This window comes from Plectrocnemia conspersa, unplaced genomic scaffold (assembly GCF_051122295.1).
Source record: "Plectrocnemia conspersa isolate PC_06_02 unplaced genomic scaffold, ASM5112229v1 ptg000006l, whole genome shotgun sequence".
NCBI lineage: Eukaryota > Metazoa > Arthropoda > Insecta > Trichoptera > Polycentropodidae > Plectrocnemia > Plectrocnemia conspersa.
Window position 1 is genome coordinate 20561337 of NW_028277170.1, and position 20437 is coordinate 20581773.

At 27.8% G+C, this 20437-nt stretch overlaps 3 protein-coding genes across 3 annotated transcripts in view; 2 read left to right on the forward strand and 1 right to left on the reverse strand.

Annotated features, from left to right (window-relative positions):
- LOC148234477 (proton-coupled amino acid transporter-like protein acs) overlaps nt 1-3315 on the reverse strand; it is a 51507-nt gene extending 48192 nt beyond the window's left edge. Inside the window, exon 1 of the mRNA XM_088188403.1 lies at nt 2976-3315. Within this exon, the coding sequence (XP_088044529.1) occupies nt 2976-3315 (340 nt within the window). The remainder of the gene's footprint in view (nt 1-2975) is intronic.
- A 4601-nt stretch (nt 3316-7916) lies between these two features.
- On the forward strand, nt 7917-8330 carry LOC148234478 (uncharacterized). Its single transcript, XM_088187493.1, has one exon. The coding sequence runs from the start codon at nt 7957-7959 to the stop codon at nt 8239-8241; it is 285 nt and encodes a 94-aa protein (XP_088043619.1). The 5' UTR covers nt 7917-7956; the 3' UTR covers nt 8242-8330.
- A 5065-nt stretch (nt 8331-13395) lies between these two features.
- LOC148234479 (uncharacterized) lies at nt 13396-15656 on the forward strand. The gene is made up of 3 exons (XM_088187494.1): nt 13396-13544; nt 13642-13712; nt 15067-15656. The coding sequence occupies exons 1-3, from the start codon at nt 13524-13526 to the stop codon at nt 15362-15364; spliced, it is 390 nt and encodes a 129-aa protein (XP_088043620.1). The 5' UTR covers nt 13396-13523; the 3' UTR covers nt 15365-15656.
- Nucleotides 15657-20437: the final 4781 nt, after the last annotated feature.

The following is a 20437-nucleotide window of genomic DNA, read 5'->3' on the forward strand; positions in this document are numbered from 1 at the left end:
AATTCTTCCCTGTGCGATGTAAAAAAAAGTGTACTACAAAAATGTGAAAACTCGTGATGATGCTGAGACAATCTTTGGCGAAATATAGAGACTCATTTAAAAACAAGATGAACGCAAAAAAAACACGTAAATATTTTTTTCTTAATATATGTATATATATATATATATATATATATATATATATATATATATATATATATATATATATACTTTTATTTACTATTCTCTAATTTATACATAATATTTACGATTATACAATCAATTCATAAATAAAAATACATGTAACCAAAGCTATCTCGATTGTCGTCAAATTTTGTGGCGCGGTATAAGTACAGCAACAAAAAATTCGCTAAATGAGAACCGGTTCTGGACATCGGTCGTTTATTGCTCTCAAAATTTCGCAGCAAATGAAAGTAATGCAACACTCTAGAGAGAGTCACTGATCGAGTAATAATTCGGATGACGTGATCGCTGATGTTGAAGATCACGAAAGTCGGTATAATGATCGTCGCGGGAATTAACCAAACAAAATTACACTACAACACTGATTAGACTTAGATTATGTATATATTTTGCTGAAAATAAATAACAAATATCATTTCAAGGAGATCGAGAAACAAAACGGTTGAACCACAAATATTAAATTGTGATACATATATGAATCCATTCATCCATCCAAAAATAATTGACATTTTATTAATCGGACAGATACAGAAATAACTGATACATTTTAATATAGAATAAGGTCTCATGCTATCGGGGTGTTTTATTTATTTTTATTTTTTTATATATTAGAATGTTTTCTCAGGGACAAATATCTTAAAAATAGTTTAATTAAATTTTAACTTATCAATCTCGAAATGTGTAAGTGTTAAAAAATTATAGAAATAAAATAAAATCGTAGATACATAAATATATAGATTTTAATTTGTATTTGTAACAAAAATATAATTGACTATTTCATTCAACTTGAATTTTCAATCAGTAAGGTAGTATTATTATGTAAAAATATAGAATATGTATTTATAGGTAATCCAGATTATAAACTCGATAGTGCAGAAAAAACTAGTTATTACTAGATAATTAATGAATACTATTTTTATTCATTCATAGTGTAGAATTATAAATATAATTACATTTTTATTCATCAAACTCTTTTTTAATAAAAAAAAATATGTGCTGATTTATTTATTAGTAATAAATAATATTAGTTTTTAGCTATACAAATTAACTTTTAAAATGTATTAGTCTAAATTTAAATATTGATGCATTGTCTGAAAATATTGTTGTAAATTATTATAATACAGACGTTTGTTTAAAACGCACACAATCGGTTATGACACGTGAGTGAGGATACCTTAATAAATCAACATACAGAAGGGCATTTAAAATGAATGCGAATTTTGTAGTAAACTTTTTATTACTGCAAGAACTTTTCATTGTTGTTCACGACCTACTTTAAGAAAGGCGAACCTTCGCGACTTAATTGCTTTCCATCACATTTTTTATTATTTTTCAATGGAAAAATTCCTAGACAGCTGGCTAATTATATGTATTCTATAGACTAAAAACTAAATGGTGTTAAAGTGAAATGCAGATAATTAGAGCTTCCACTTTTGAAAAAAATTAAACAACTAAGAATAGTGCAAGAAAGGTATATAAATAATTTTTGAAATTGTCCTAAAAATTGCAGTACTAAATAAACATATATAGTCCGTCCAAGATGTTAACGCTCATCATTGTGTTGGAAATAAGGGTGCATGTACGCATGCCTGCATACATATACAGTTTTCCGCGAATTTATTTACACCGATAGGAGAATGTTACTAGTACTAAATCAGGGCTGTTTTAAGGGTAAAGTGAAAAAAATTATATGCTATATTTTTATGTTGTGTTATTTGTAATCAATAGAACAAAATCTGTAATAAAATATTGGTATTTTTTAAAAATAGAGTGATTCTAAAAATATATAAATTAATAAAATAAGTAAGAAAGTGATATTTTACAGCATCTTCAACAAATTAAATTAAAATAGGAAAAATTAATTGAACATTAAATTTCACATGGTCACCCTATTATATTCTCTTACTAATACTGTAGCAATGAGCGTTCATATCTTGGACGGACTGTACAGTATTTAGTTCTAAACAGACGTGTGTATACTACATGACTTAACTGAAGTATTAAAAAAAAAATTACTAAAGCCATATAATATATATTTTTAAAATATGTAAAAGATTTTTTTATATGTAAAAAAAAAAATAATAATATTAAATGTGTTAAAATAAATTAATAATACACAGAAAAATAAATCAAAGCAATAAATCGTTGAGAATCACTAATTTTTATACTATAACTATAAATGTAACATAATACAATATTAAGTAAATAACAACAGAAATAATTATGAAAAATACATAATATTATCTTACTATACTGACAAAATAACAAATGTGTATAAAGAAACATAAACTATACAATAAAGCTATGTTGTTTCACTAAATAATGAACACTTGATTCCGCGTAAAATTCCACTGATGTTCCTCAGGGAAGTATGCTCGGGCCGTTCCTTTTTATCTCATTTTTTTAAAAAATAAAAAATATGCGTTTAACTATGTACGCTGATGATACAGTAATTTTAACTAGTTCTAGAGCTATTGTTATTGTTCCCGACGGAACAAGTTTGCGATGAATTAATTAGTTTCAAATAGATCAGTAGACTAAAAATATCTGTGTCAAACAAATCTTCTTGAAGATACAGTCTTTACTGTATAAATGTAAGTAATAAAATGAAGGAACAATGATGGAACGGTTGCGGATGGCAGAGGGCAAGACGCGACCTCCAGTTGGTAAATTAACAATATAGGACGCAGGAAGAGGATCCTACCTTCCCACGTGAGATTTAGACTGAGACCTTGGCGTTGCGGCAATTGCTTCCAGAGGTCAGTTGGGCCCTTTTGGGCGTAAAGTTGCACAATCGCGAGTAAACTCCGCGTCCGAGATTCGAGACAACGAGCGATCGCTCTCGATCATTGGATAAACGATCTTCATTGGATAAACATGCCAAATAAGTCTCAGCCCCGCTAAGCTAAATTGACGAGAATCTGTGCCAATTGCCGGCTGACCTACGCCAATTGCCAAAGTGTGAGCGGCTTCCGCTCGGCGCCGATTCCCGATACTTTTCGACACACCGGTAATTTTCCGTTCCGTCTGTTGCATCGATTGCACAACTGCATTTTTCAGACGCCTCCTAGTGATGAGCTCGCGCACTTTGACGTCTGAAAATTGCGATCGTTGTCGGCGGATGTCGCTCATTGATTACTATTATTTATTAACATAATTGATTAATTTGATTCACCGGTTGTGTCACTGACAAGAGGGATACATTGAAAATTGCTTTGACATAATAAACGAACTTAAGATTGAAATCAAACCAGCGACTAATTGTTAAAAACTTGTGGTTTTCATAAATCAAGATCAATAGCAACGAATCTTTTTTTTTTTACAATTTTAAAACGCAAAATATTGATATAGCCAAATAAGTAAATGTCATACAAACTGACATTGAAAAGGCTTTTGATAAAGTTTGTCATGTTGTGATTCTGGAAAAATTGGGTTTTAATACTTATTATTAAATAATAATATTTTTAATCATACTTTTAAAATCGTCATCAATGTGTTTATTATACGCGACACGAGTCATCTACATTGCCACAGCAGGAATTCTTCAAGATTATAATCTCAGTCCATTAATGTTTGTTTATTATTAATATTATTATTTCATTAAATATTGTAGAAAACTTTAATTGGATATTAAAAATCAATATGTTTAGCATAAAATTATATGACCTTTTCTACACTATATTTACGTTAAAACAGTCAGTTCGAGAGTGATCCATTTCATCATTATTCATAATTGATAACGAGAGTACAAGATTAGATTTACATATTTTTTTATATTACTAATATAAAATATAAACAGCAATGATCCCAATTTAAAACAATTGGTACACCGTGAGATATTATTTTTTTATAATAATTTAATGTTTTGCTTTATTTTTTTTTAATTAATAATAAACCATCTTAAAACTATTTCATTTATACTGATATTCTATAATTTATTTAACGTAAGAAAGCTCTCTTAAAATTTATTTTTATTATTTTATATTTTAATTATGTAAAAATTAGTCTATACTCTATTTGCGTTAACACAGTCAGCTCGGGAGCTATCCATTTCATTTTTATTCATAATGGATAAAGTTATGTCAAGGTTGGGTTTACGTCTCTACTATTAGCTCCAAAGCACACGAAATATAAAAAATATAGTAATGATTTTTTTTTATAAATTTATATAAATTGTTAAACAAACAGTGGGTAATTGCTTTGATATTTTTGGTTGCGTTAGTTGATGTTTTGTGGAGGACGTTAGTACAGCGAACTGTACAAAGTGACCCTTATGAATATCTCCTTCTGGAAGGCGTCAGTGCTTGTCCTTGAGCGCGTGCCCTGGAGGTGAGTGCTCGTACAAGAAGTGAGGCGTAAGTCCTTGGAGTGCAGAGGTAGTCCATTACCATAATTTTAATTTAACGATCATCAATAATTTTCGAAAATAATGTCAATGATAATAAAATAAGCAGCAGAGATGGTAATAAAACAGGTGTTATTGATGTAAATTCCGCTTTAAATGATACAGGAGGCCCAGTAAGAAGATTTTTGTGTATCTTTGATATGATAGCGATTACGCACTTCTGTATGCTTAAGATTTTTATGACATGACAACCGAACGCAACGTTTATGACATTATAAACCTGCGATTGTTAATTACCATCTGTTTTCAGGTTTTTTACATTTTATTTTTATGCTTTTTAACAAAAAAATTAATTGTATTTAATTTGTATTATAATGCCTTTATTTACTAAAAAAATTCTGAAATTGAAATGTAACTAAGGAAGATGATCAATAACTAAAGATTTTTATAAAAGAAATATAGTGTTAACTGAATGTGTTATTTATTTATTTTGCTGCATTAAATCAAGTTGTCAAATTACTGATAATATATTTTATGAAAACATTACATTTTACGTAATTTCTTTGCTTCTTATTTATTAATTTATATCGAATACCTAAATTTACTGCTACTAATTTACATTTGTTGAATAGTTTAGTTCAGATTTTCACATATATTTTTGCTATGATTTTTTCAGAGTCAAGGTATTAAAATAAACATAGAGTAAATTATGACGCTGATTTGATAGATGATAAAGTCCGCAAATAGTTATAAATTTTTCAAAAATGTTTGACGCGGATAAGATTAAATTAATATATACAATTATCTAGTAAACTTACAATATTTATTTTTTATTTTTATAGTAATAATTAAAAAGTATAATATAGAAGTAATGGTAAATTTATGTAAATTAAATTAAAAATTTGGGTTGTAATGCTGTCTTGTAATTTGTGCGAAATATTTAATAACGCGATATACAATATATGTAAAATTACACTTTTATTTTTTTTATATTTTTAAAAAATACTCAAAAATTTTTTACAAATGCATAAAATGCTCAATTTAAATTTTATTGTAAATTTAAAAAAAATAAAAAGTTAATTTTCTAGTATCTAAATCGGTATTATAGTGATGCTTTTACTATTCCTAAAATCAAATTTAAATGGCATTTATTATTATTTTTAATATCCTTAAGGTAAAATCAAATAAATATAATATAGAACCATAATCTGGAAATACCACTGATTTTTAACGATATTCAAAAGCGATCAAAAATTTTGCAAAGAATTATTTCTATACCTAAAATTGTGAATTTTCCTTATTTCTATTTCAAAGAAATAAGCCGAGATACATAAAAACATGATCGTATCAATACAAGAACAACATATTTGGCGTCATCAATCAGAATTATAAATAGATCTATAGGTGAGTATACAAAGTACGTTTAGTTTTACTCAATACTGATAGATGTCTAACTTTTAGCTGATATCTAAATCAATTGAGCCGAGTTCTAAACCGTAATAATTTATGATATAACTCAAAGATTTGAATGGCTTTTTTTACTGTTGAGATTAAATTAACTGAATTATATATAAAATACTGAGCTGATGTGAAGTATATAATTATTTAAATGATCATTATTATTTTTAACTGTTAATATAGATATAAAATGTTAGCATTGATGCTAAATTCTGTGAATAGCAACAATTAGAAAATATTATTGACTTTTACAGTACAATAATTACGGTCTTGCGTAATATTTTTATGATACTTTACATTAAATTTATGGCATAGTTCTTTAATTGCTAGCAACAACTGGAAAATATTATTGACTTTTACAGTATAATAATTACGGTCTTGTGTAATATTTTTATGGTATTTTACGATATAATTATGGTCACGTTATTTAATCGTTGGTAATATAAATCTACTGTAAAGTTTTTTATGTTTAGTATTAAAATAGTTTTATATATTATTTTTATCAATTTATATAAAAAAAGTAACCGGTATTAATATATTCTGGTGAATCGTCTGTATTTTTTTTATTGTTAATGCATATTGTGTTTTAGAACCGTTAAGTGAATTAGTTAAGCTAATAACGAAATATTTTAAAATCCGAAATTAACCATATTTAAAAAAAATAGTATTGTGTCTATACTTAGTTACAATCGGATTATATATTTTTTTATAAATTTATCTTAATAATTTAAATAATTTTACAAACATATTAATTAGCTTATAAACATTTTAATTTATTATTAAATAAAATTTGTTTAGAAATAGGAATATAAAATTAAAATTTGTCGTTATAATTTAAATGAAAAGAACTATAAAACGTTTTAAAATTTAAGTTACAAAAAAAAACATTTAATTAAGTTATAATACATTTCACTGAAGATCTGAGACCATTATTATGTTGTCTTTAGTCTCTAAAAGTCTAAAGCAATACGTGCTTTGGAATTTTGTGTTTGTATTTAAATATAAGGTTGTTTTAATCGACGCACCGACTATTGATCTCCTGATAATTAATTATTCTTCCTAACAATTGATTCTCCAGTATTTATATGAATGTGTAGGTATATATTTTTAAATTTAATTTAAATTTAAAAACTTTAATTGGTGTGGTATGCGCTTGTCAATAACTTATAGTTTATTTTATGTGCATATCTGTATTGGAAATGGTTGATTATCCGGCAGTCACTAAGAGACTGAGAGAGTACGCGACCTGCATAGCGTCGCTTGGCACTCCATCTGGTCTCTAGTGGGACTGTTTTCTGGCTGTCTCTGCTGCCAGTTTACCGCTGCTGTTTTCACAACAATCAATATATTTTTTTTTTATTTCGTTTGGAAATTGTATAGATTTTTATTTGTTTATTAATTTACTTTTAGATATAAACTGGAATCGAAGGGGCAGGTGAATTTATGTTATTTTTTTAGGGAGGCGTAGTAGCATAAAGCTTGGAAACCGCTGGACTACATATGTATATAAATAAAAAAATCAGAAAATTATTTTTTTGCGGAGGGGGGTGAAGTACAAAATTTGAAGTTGCGCCACTGATCTCTTTTCATCTAAATCCGGCTCTGCAAAGAACGCTTGCATAATATTTATATTATATATTAAGAATTAAATCAGAAGCAACTAAAACATGGAAATAAAAGATGTGATTTGATTTTTTTAAATGTGTTTAAAAAGTTTTTAAATTGCGACGCAAATTAGTTTTATTTTATTATTATTTTGTTGGTTCGAATAATATTTTGTAATAAAAATTATTTAATAAATAAACAAACGAAATATTTAAGTTTCTTTCAACAGCAATAGATGTCTCTTTATACATATATTCGAATTTAACGTAGCCGAGATCAGAACCGTTATAATTTACGAATAAGTAGATAGGCGGCAGTTCGTTTGCGAATGTGGCCTCTCGATTGCAGAATTTAGTCTCGTCGCGATGTCCGCCCTGACTGCGTTCGCGCTGGTTTCCTTGGTGGCTGGGGTCCTCGGTCGACCGTACGATCCATCCGATGGCGAGATCCAGGCGCTGCTGCCTCCGCAGGGGCAATTCGAGGCCTTCTACCCTAGAGAGGCCCACGGTGTACCGAACGGCTCGTCGAGGCCTTCCCACGGCCACGGCAGCTTCTACAAGCACAGGAATCCAGCTCTGGTGGATGCCAAGAATCCTGCGGCCTATGGATATCGCTTCGACGGAGGCCGCAGATTCAACTTTGACCGATGAAATCGACCAGCTAGCAAAACCGCACTACACTTTCCAAATCGAATCAGAGGCACGTTTATGTAACAAATATAGAAATCTATAAAATCTTATATATTTTTTTATTTATATTATTATATGCCTATTTTATCAAAACGTGACTATCCGCATGCGTATGTAGGTACATATGTTGCACAATGCTCGTGTGACTGTACGTTTCATTCGCGTGAGCGAACGAAAGTCTTTTAATTAGGCTGTGTTTTATGCAATATGTGTATAATATTTGCATTGGAAATTTTATTAAGAAGGCAAAAAAAATATCTTAGTAATACATAATAAAATACATTACATTTGTTAATAAAAATCTCGCAACATGATAATTTTATCAAAATATATATATAAATTGTAAGAATATGTAAGTAAAGCTTTTGCATAAAATTATTATGAATCGAGAGCTCCAGTTTTTACTAATGGTATCCAGTTGCGATATATAATATAGTGATGTTGTGAGAATCTGAACAGTTATTTGCCGATAAGTTTCAATAATGTCAAAAAAAATTAAAATCTTAATCAAAGTTTTATTTTAATATTAATATCACTCATCCTAATTTTTTTGAAGCAATGCTAAACACTGTTCTGGCTCTTGCTACCTTTTTTAAAACTCAAATTTTTTTGCTGCTTTTGCTGCGATGTATGTACTTCATGAACAACTTGTTTATTTTACACTTATGACATTACATTTTTACAAATTATATTGTATTTTATAATAATATTATAAGGATTTAATTAATAATATAAAAATATCATAAACCAATATCCAACTTTATAAATAAAAATTTAAAATAATAAAAATTATATTATATAACAAGTAACAGCAAATATTAACCCAGAAGAAAGGACGTTTTTAAAATATTTTTCCAATAACAAATTAATATATAAAATAATCTCCATCGACAGATGCAACCTGTGCCATCAAAAGTATTTTGTAAAAACTGACAGGCTGTGAGTTAAAATATTTGTAAAGAAGAATTTTAACTTCACTAACACTATTAATTTTTATTTTTAAATTATGTTGTAGAGACTTAAATAAATGGTAATCTGATGAGCAACAGTTTTCCATCCGAGAGCATTAATTTTTTTCTCGCGTGATTCTCGCAGTATGAGGCAGGCGCGTCGCATTGTTCTCGTCGCTTAGTGCGTGTGGTACATACAAGCCTTGTACCTGTATATTAAGCTTTTTTTAATATTTAATAGCTATAATTAGCGCTGTAACCTTTTTTGCCATACTGTCAATTAATAATTTGCGGGTGTACGGAGACATCTTTTTGCAATTGTGTGAACACCCATTCCTTTTCATTTTAGCCATAAATGCTCTATAGGATTTAGGTCTGGTGACTGTTTAGTCCATCTTTTGACGCAAACTAACTCCTGCTTTTCAGCGAAGTATCTCATGGAGCGTTTTCTTGCTGGAGTCGGATGGCTGCTGTGCTTGGAAATATATTCCAGTAAGAATCCATTAAAATGGATTCCAACATTGAAATATGAATGTTACTGTTCATATTGGTTTCCTACCCCTGCTGCTGCCATGCAAACACACACCATACTGCTTCCGCCACTATATTTGACTTTGGGTACTACGCAATCAGTACGATATTCTTCTCTGACTTCTTTAGTTTATTTTAAAAAAAAAATTATTGTATTGTAAATTTTTAATATTTTTTTTTAATTTCTACGATCGTTTATTAGTTCTAAATTTTCCTCTGCAATGCATTGTTTTTATTCTAATCTCATCTTAAATTGAAACTAAAAATAGCAAAAAAAATAAACTCATATTTTTTATTATTAAATATATATTTATAACGCGCTTTATTATCTTATTATTAAAATAAACAAAAACAGTTTTTATTAAATTATTAATATAATGTTGGTCCAATTATATCTGCGTTTATTTTCTTACATTTTCAAAAATGTAAAACTTTAAATAAAAACAATAATTTCACTATTTTTCGGTGTTTGTTAACAGTAGTTGTATCAATAATGCTATTTAGAAACGGGATATTTTTTGTTTCGGAATTTTCAATCCTAAATCAACAATGACAGTGGAGATAAAATAATCTCAGTTAAGCTACATTATGTTTTATGAGTTACAATAGCAGTTAAAAACATGTAATGTAATGGGCAGGAATGCCATTAAATTTATAAAGTGTCAAAGGTGGTTCTAAAAATTTAAAGGCGGGTAGTCCTTATGGGTTGTTAGTGAGGATATTAGGACTTACATCAAACCATATGTGAGATAAACTGTACTGAAACTAGCATAAGAGCATAATCTCATTGATTGTCTGAAGAAAACTTTGCTCAGCGAATCACAATATATTATTAATTAATGATTCTAGAAAATAAATATATATTTTTGTGTCGAATTGTAACTAAAGATGCAAAATAGATTATTTACTTTATCATCTGAAGTAAAATGAATCAACTCAGGATTACACAGTAAAAAAATAATGTTATGCATAGTGTGCTTATTAATTCGCTTAAAAGCGACTCAGACATTTTTTTATAAATTAAAGAAGGGTAATTTTACACAAAAACAGCGCTTCTTCTCGTGTACCCAAGAAAACGATAGAAAAAATCCATAGATTTTTTTGGCAACTCTAATTTCATCCACCGTATTCTTCAGACATTGCTTCAATCGATTATCATCTATTTTGATCCTTGCGAAAATTTTTAGTTGAAACAGATATGTTACATAAACAGATATAAAATATGTCTAAAATAATTTATTGCTTTAAAAAATTCATTATAAAAAATTATTAATACGCAGAAAATAATTGTAGAAAAAGTTGGAAAATAGAATTTAGTATAATTATCATTTAGTATTTTTTTTAATAAATGTCATATTAATTTAAGATTAACAGTAAAAATATGTTGTTAAGTACTTAATTATAAAAAAATGAATAATCCGTGACTTATTATTATAAATATCGAACTTGACTATGATACGAATCATTGTAGAATGAAAAACTTTGCTATCTAATTTTGTAGCATTATTTTAAAGCTAAGAAAATAATTAAATATCTGATTTTTCAGTACAACATAAACTATTGAAATATATGTATTTTCATTTCCTTCTAATATAAAATTAAAAATCCTTGTTTATGTTCAAAGTACATATATACAAAATTGTTTCAGTAGCGAAGTAAAAACATTGATTGACAGATTGCAGCTTTGATAAATAAAGATTAGGCTCACTTTATTTTAGATGATCGTAAATTTGATTTATTCTTTGTTATTCATCTTATATAATATATGATGAAGTAGACACTAATACGTCAAAACAATGTATAATGAAAGTTTGGATACGAAATATGATACAATTATATTATTTCTCTTTTGGACAGTTATTTTACAAAAGTAGTAACCGCGGTCTTGAACTGCTCTTGAATGTTCTACTGATTATTTTTGAGGTTTGTAGTTATTAAAAATCGACTTTTGAAAAATTGATTAAAACTGGTTGTCTTTTTTCTACAAAAAAATATAATAGAAAAATATTTATTCTTATCTTTTTCTGTCTATAGTTTAATTCTAAAAATATAACAAAATTAAACAAGGAGCGATTAAAAATGATGCACTAATTTTAAACACAAAATTACTTAAAATATAAAATCGTCTCCTAATGTATAATTTTTTTTTTTTTTTTGCTTTATTTTTCTTAAATATTTACTAAACCATTTTTTTTGCATATTGTTTCAAAAGCTCTCTTGAAATCCAAGAAAACTGCTCTAATGATTTTGTTTTAATTCCGATTGTTGTTTACATTGAATATTTAGAGAAATAATGAAATCCTTTAATTGTTTAATTACTACTTTTTCCATTACATTTTCATTCAATGGAACATTAATTGGTCTTATTTCCTAAACATTTTTACTATTTTTTATTTTAGGTATATGTATAATAATAGCAATCCTAAAATAATCAAGTATACCTAAAATTTTAATTTAGTTCATAGTATTTCCCAAGTTGCTTTAAATATATTTACTGCTAATTCATCTGTACTCTTATCTTTTTTTGACTTAAAAAATATTTTGTAAATTTCTTCTAAAGATATTGATTTAAATTAATGAAATTTTACATACAATGTGTCATTACTATATTATACTAAATTATTAAACTGAGGTATTGAATTCACAATCTCTTCTATACTCAAGGTAGTATGTATTAATTTTTATATACATTTCCATCAGTCTCGATATGTATTATGTCGTTTCTCTGAGTAGTTTTCCACATCTTATTTGGGTTATTTTTATTTCATTTATCAATTTTTCAAACCATTTTTTAGCTATTCTTAATGCTTTGACTGCTATTTTTCTACATTGTTTGTATGTTTTTCATTTCTTAGACTAGATAAGACTTACTAATCTTAAAATACCAACTATTAAAGAACACTGCCATTTTCATACAAAAAAATATTATAAAATTGTGATTTAATAATATTTATTTAAAATTGCATATCATTTAAAATAAATTTACTTATATTAAAAAATGCATTTAAGCCTTTAAATACCAACAATTTAAGAACACTAATTATTATACCAGAAAATATTTTACTGTTTTACACATTGTGCATCATTGATTACGATAAAAACAACCTTTAACCTTTTAAATGCCAGCGACTAGTTAGTGGGTCATCTATTATTTTTTTCAGGCGTCAGTATTTTTTTCTTAAAATAAATATAAAATTCTTGATTTACTTGATTTAGTAATATTTTAATAATAACTTAATATGTTCTAAAAAATTAGGTGATTAATTTAAACATAAGCACATATTGCTTTAGAGCTTAAAGACAACATATCGATGGTTATAATAAATAAAATATTAAGTATAAATAATAAATAAAAATTAGTTGCATTGAATTATATTTTTATGCAAGTTATAAAAAAAATCTAGAAACATAATACACACGTTACGTTTATTGTCACGGCGTTATACGTTAACGATGGACCGTTTAACGCTCCGCCGCACACACGCTTCTCCATCTAATGCCCTTAAAATTTGGAAAAAATAAAAATAAAAAACATAAACACACACACACAAAGTTTGACAACTGAAAATAATCGAGGTAATTGGATTAGGAGCGTGGGACGCGTTGACAGGTCTTAGGTAACGGGTTCGGCCGCAGCAGGGTGGGGTGTACCTCGGGGCCGATATAAAAAGGCCGGACCCCTAGTCAGGGCTCATCTGCCCGACAGGACGAGACCTCAGCACATCACTTCTCGACCCTACCTACACACAACCCACATTTACCATGAGTTCTACCAGCCAAACGGTAAGTGCGAAAAAATCCAGAGCCGTCTAGCGCGCGTTGCATCTCGCACCTCAAAACTTATGTAAATATTGCTCTTTGCCATTTGTGCTTCTTGCAGCTGCTGCTTCTTCTCCTCGGATGCTTCGCTCTGGGGGACTGCTTCTTCCTGCGCTGGGGAGCCGATTCTTCGTGAGTATTTTCCACTTATTCAATCAAGAAGCGTCTGACGCGACTATGATTCATCATGCATAATTTATCAATGTTTTCAAAATAATATTAAAAGCAGTTTAACTTATTTTTATAAAATAAGTATAGATGATTAATTTAACATTTATTTAACAGTTATTTAATATAATATTTTTATTATTAAAACATAGTTTGGGTAAGATATTTTAAAGTAAAGTATAACGTATAAGTGTAACGTATAAATTATTTTCAACTCTAATAATATTGCTCCTATGTAAGGATACTCTTAAAACGTATAGTTTATATGGTAAAAATGTGCCACATTTAATCATAAATTTATTAAAGTTTAACTGTAGTTAAAAATATGCATTACTTATCAATCAATAAAACATACTATTAATCTATTTTAAGTAATTTATGAGACCTATTTATACAAATCTCTGCTTATAATCTTGAAATAATTGTATATTTTAAAATTGACTTTAACACTGATATTTAATCGTGTAATTTTTACAGATCTTTTTCCATTCAACCATATCTGTAATCGCTGAAACAGCAATTAGCAATTTTACATATTTATTAGCCGTCGAGAAATATAATTGAATTTTATTCATAACACTAAATTCTATACAATTTAATTCAGCACTAAACTGCTAGAAAATATTATTATATTTTTGTAAATCGTTTCACTTTAAATGCCATAATCGTTTTATGTTCTTATTATTTTTATACATTTACATATATTACGACTATAAATTAATATATCAAAATATTTTCAATCAAAAACAGTTTACGAGATAATGCAAAATATGCCCTTTACCGTAACAATAATAAATCATAAAATGAGATTAAATCATTTCAATGTCCATTAATTTTTATTTTTTCTAGTCTTAATATTTACATACATATATATTTATATGTAATAATAGCAGTACATATAAAATTTATTTTGTATTTTATTATATATAATAAAAATATGTAATATTATGTTTTACCCTAAAATTATTTTTAAATCAATTAAGATTCGTAATTTCTATAAATTTTTACAGTTTTTTTTAAATAGATAATTGCGCTACCTTCTTTCGTTTATACTATACCATCAAGGCGTTCCATCATATTTAATAGTCTGTATTTTCTGTATATTCACTATTTTAAAAGTTTCCAATCTGAACTACCTTCTCCAAATTGTGCCAAAAAATTTAAGAATCTTCTTCAAACTATTTTAAATTATTTAATTATCACTTTTTTTAAAAATCCATATTTATACAACCCAATTATTTGATGATTTTTAATTTTCGTTGTACATTTGAACCCTAAAAAAAATATGTAGCATTAACGTCGAAGGTCTCTTCCGCAGGCAAACGGCAGCGGCCAAGTCTTGGGGGCAGGCGAGCCCCCAGATGCCGACCAGATTCTACGGATACGAGCAGCGCAAGGTGTACTCTCCGTTCGCGGAGTCCGCCGGAGCACCCATCCCCATCTCGGTGCCGCTGCAGGCGTCGCTCACTCCCGTCGCTCTGCAACACGTGCAGTTAGTGCCGTGCATGTGCCCCGTGGCGCCCGAGGAGGCCGACAAGTTGATGGAGGGTCCTTACCTGGCGCAGCCGACGCAAGTCGTGCAACGCCCCGACGCACAAGCAATGACCAAGCACTAGCGCGGACAGGGGCGCAGGACGCGCTGCTAGCGCTGCTGCAGGCCATCTTCGACGTCGTCTACCTGCTGCGACACCCAAAAACGTGGCTCTCGCCCGCTTCCGGTGAAATCAATAAACCGCAAATTTAACCGTTAAATAACGACGTTGAGTAACAACGACTTTCGCGCGCTCCGTTCTATCATCATCATTATTATTAATGCTATTTATTTATTTATTGTACTTGTCGCGTGTATGTGTGAGTCTTATATCCATGTGTATTTGAATATTGCGAAATAAATTATTTTTAATCTTATATTGCTTATTTTTATTTTGTCGGCGTTATGTTAAAATACGATGTAAGCTTCCACGTCTTTTCAAATTAACGACTATCAAAGCCGTTACATAAAATACTATAGTATTTTACAGATTGATCCATAAGTCTTTGCATTTTTAAGGTGCGGATTAAATGAGTTAAAAATTACAACGTATAATACTTTTATTAAATTATATATTCTCCATTTCTTTATATATTTATTAATACATTTTTGTAAAATAAATCACAATAAAATATTGCGCGGATCTAAAAACATGATCGTTTGAAGCAATGCCTGAGGAATACGGTGGATGAGAAAATAGTTCCTAAGAAAATCCATCGATTTTTTTATACATGGGTGTGAGCGCTGCCTTGGTGTAAAATTTTTAATTTATTAGAGGTGGTTTTTATGGTTTGAATCGCTTTTAAGCAAATTACTCATAACATTATCATATTGGGGTGTATTCCTGATCTTGGAGTTGGAATTGAAGATTAATTGGCACCCAACCACTGCCTTCTATATGGCGTTTTAAAGTAAAAGACTTACATTTTATCTCCAGTAACAATTCGACTCAAAAATAAACCTTTCTGTCGTAGAATTATTTTTTATTAGCATATTAAGATTTGCTGCGCGAAATTTTCCTCAGAAAATTTATGAGATACTCATATTCTAAAAATTTTTAGCTACCCTAATTTTTAAAACAATCTGTATATGGTTCTCAATCGAATATTCGATTATTCGAATTATTTTTCCGACTTTTAACTACATAAATATTATAATATTCGCAAAATATTTGTTTATACTATCTCAAATAACAATTTGTGTACTTGAGCAACACTCATAATCATTTTTTATCTCAATTTATCTGGTTATTTATGTGTCTTTATTCTTATCAAAAATGTTTATCGCGGTATCCACTAAGACCGAAATTCGCAGAATTTATTTGTTGAACGAAACAAATTTGCACAGTATTGTGTTATGCAAATTTTTATAAAATTTAACCATAATTAAGGTATATAATAAATATTATACAATAATTATTTTTTATTTAAATAATATTTTACATGCAATTTATTTATTTTTTTGCAATAATTTGTTAAATATACCATCGATAAAAACTGACAAAAAATTAAGAATATATTCGAATAGTTAAAATTACGAAAAATTAAGAACCCTATATCTCTTTTCTTAACGTTGGATCTGAAGCTAGAAAACAAATATATTTATGCTTCTAATCTGCTTAGGTAATTTATGTTTATACTTAAATCTTTGGGTACTTAAAAATACTATTTGTTATTCCCTCTGAGTTTTCCATACTGTCCAAATTCAGGAAATTTAGGATTTTACTGTAAATTTATTCGTTTCGGTTAGGTTTGGGTTTAAACAACAAGTGAACGTTTCGCATCTGTCAATGTTAAGTGTGGCGCCGTGCTAACAAATGTGGGTTAATATGGTCTTGCGTATTTTTACTTTTTAATTGCTGAAATTAAAAGATTTTTAAGGTTAGTATAAAAAGGTTTGTTATATACTATTTTTATAGTTTAATTTTTAATGACTAGAATTTTATAAGATATGGTTTATTGGTGTTAAATTGTTTCTGTAATATATTGGTTTTAAGGCCACACTTAAAAATAGTTCCATGATATGTTTGGTGAATTAATTTTTTTTTACTACTTTTAAAAAATAATAAAATAGTATTTTTGTACCACCCTTTTATTTGAAATTTTTCTCTTTTATTTTTACTCTAAAACTTGACAGTTGCCTGTGACAAAAAAAACTACACAAATTGCTTAGTCTATCATGAGCCATTGAAGAATTACATAAATTTACTGAATGATTTCGATGAAACTGCCACTGAAATACTTTATATATTATTTCTATATATTTATTGTTCACTGTAAAATTAAATAAATTTCTAAGTTGTTCATTTTTATAAAATACTCATTTAAAGGCGGCAACAATTTTTTTATGTTTCTCGTATATTTGATGGCAAGATCCATAGAATATTTTATCTAACGATATTATATTTGAACCAGTTGTGGCCAAATTTTGTGGCAACTTCTGAAGATTTTCAAATCTTTAGCTTAGTTTTTCATTTTAATTGACACTAATCAAAAGTTACATATTCACATGTTTCAAAAATATTTTTTTTCTTAAATATATTATACACATTTTACAACTTAGCTTAATCGTTACTCTGTAGTTGAAAAGTTTAAAACATTTTATTTATTTTTGTGATGATCGTAGCAATAAAAATGTTTTTGCCTGTATTTTTGTTTGCTGTTTCACTTTAAAGCTACAGATAAAGTGAAAATCTTTTAGTTGTCATTTCTTTTTTTTTGTTGCTATTTACTTAATTTGTACAAGATCCTCTAAAACATTAAATATCCTTAGCAACTGTTGGTACACTGTAGTTACAGCTTATTTTTAAATAACCACCGAGTATTGTAATATTTTTAAAGACAAGCGTAAATCTTATATAAATATTTATCATCTGACAAAGAAAAGGAAATACAATTTTTTTTTTAAATACATAAACATGGTAAATTCATTCCCTTCAATAATTTACGATTGCAGTTGTAATATAACTGATGTCTGAAATAGAGAGTATTAAAGTTGTCAACCTGCTATTTATCTAAAATCTATTGTGCTGATTTCTTTCTAGCATACTGTTTTGATTCGATAAAGTCAATGAACTCTTCCTTAATGAAACAATTACTACAATATGTAATCATAACATATCTCATAATTGAGTCATTTGCGCATTATGAGCACTCAGTACAATCGATAAAAATGAAAAAGTACTTTTCCTTATGAATTTCATTCGAAATACTTTTCCTCACTTCGTTGCCAAGTAGAGTTATTACCTAATTTTGAATGTTATTTGAAGTAAGTTATATATTTTCCTGTATGTTTTACGACTTCGACACGGAAGTGTATTTCTTGGTAATTAATTATGAAATTAAGATTCGCAATTTATACTGTTAATACCTAGTCTTAACTAATGTTATGCCTGTACTATTTTGATCTTTGTCTACCTATCTTAAGATAGATTGATTATTTATTACAATTTTCTTCACACGAAATATGCTTGAAGAACTGAATTCGATACATACATGATAGTTGTTTTTGGAACAAAGCTTAGGGTTTCTAAATTCCTTCTACATTGCTCACACCTTTGGACTACAGAAATATTTTTTTAACATGCATATGTGCTATTTAAGCCATATTTAATATATTTCAAATTTTATTTGCTTTACTTGAATATAAATGTATATTTCTACAAACTGTCAAATGTAACTTAAATTCATACATATTAATTAAAGTTATATTAATAATGATTTTTAAACATGAAATTTAAAATAATTATAATTAAGTACTCGATTAATCAAATTATTTTAATTACCTACTTATAAATACTTTCCAAATTAATACAAAAAACAATAATATTCGTAACTGAGAGAACGGTTGATGAATGACACCGAAATTTAATTATTTCTACAATTAAAATCAGTCCATTGTTAATTAGTAGTTAATTAATAATCACAAATTGGTTCATTATACCATCCAAAATTTGTGAACAATATAAATTTTAAGAAGAATCGAATCATGCTGCTGAGGTTCAATAAATTGGTAATCTACATAATAATCAAAGGACCAGCAGGGTTTCAAATGGACTTTGACTAGTATAATGGTAAAAGCAAATACATATAATACATTTGTCAAAAATATTTTTATTGACAACTAACTGCGAGGTATTTATAATTTATGTAAATTATGAATCTTGTGAATTCTGGGAAGAAAACGGACCAAAACATTTTATCTCCTAAGATACATTGAGCATACATATCCTTCGTATAACCCTTTGAGTAGTGAGTTATTTTACACATCTTTTTAATTTGTTAGTATACAGCTGGAAGTGAATTAATTTTACGTATTATTCCAAAATTATTTCTGTTGCATTATTTTATATTGCATTTATAGTAAATTATAGAGAAAAATACTGATTTTTAACGTTTAATTGCTTTGATTAATTTCACTCTTTTTTTGTATTAGTATGTTGTAATAATTCATTCAAATACTTTCGTCTATTTATTTTTTATATATTATTCGGATTTTGTGTATTTTGTTTATCAATTCAGGAGCTCTCAATATTTTTTATAAAATAAAATTTATTTATTACTCCATAATTTATTGCTATTATTATTTATAAAAATCATTTACTTTAAATCATATTACAATTAGTATTATATAACGTTTTTATTTATTATTATATTATATCTTCAGTTATATATGTAAATATTTATATACCTCAAAATAGTAAAAGTTTGACCGCCGTAAATGTACGGCGATACCCCTCAAAGACGTTTATAATAATCAAAATTGTCTCTGTTCTACCGATTTAAACCGTATTATAAAAAAACAGATAGTACATATATTTATTTATTTATTTATATATATTTTTATTGAAGCAAACAATAACTGTATTACTATAATATTTATTGGCATTTATTTTAGAATAAAAAAGATATTTAATTCTAAGACAAAGTAGGCATCCACATTTTTGCTTTTGCTTATATTATTATAGGTTTTACTTGAAAAATATTTAATAATATTTATTTATTTAAAAAAAAATTAGTACGTATTACAAAAATGTAGTCATTTTAACAAAAATAATTAAGTGATTCGCGTGCTATATCGATGTATGATACGCCATAAAAAAACAGCGAATCATTTTGCATTTGTCATCTAACGATGATGTCTGATTTTGAGCAACAAT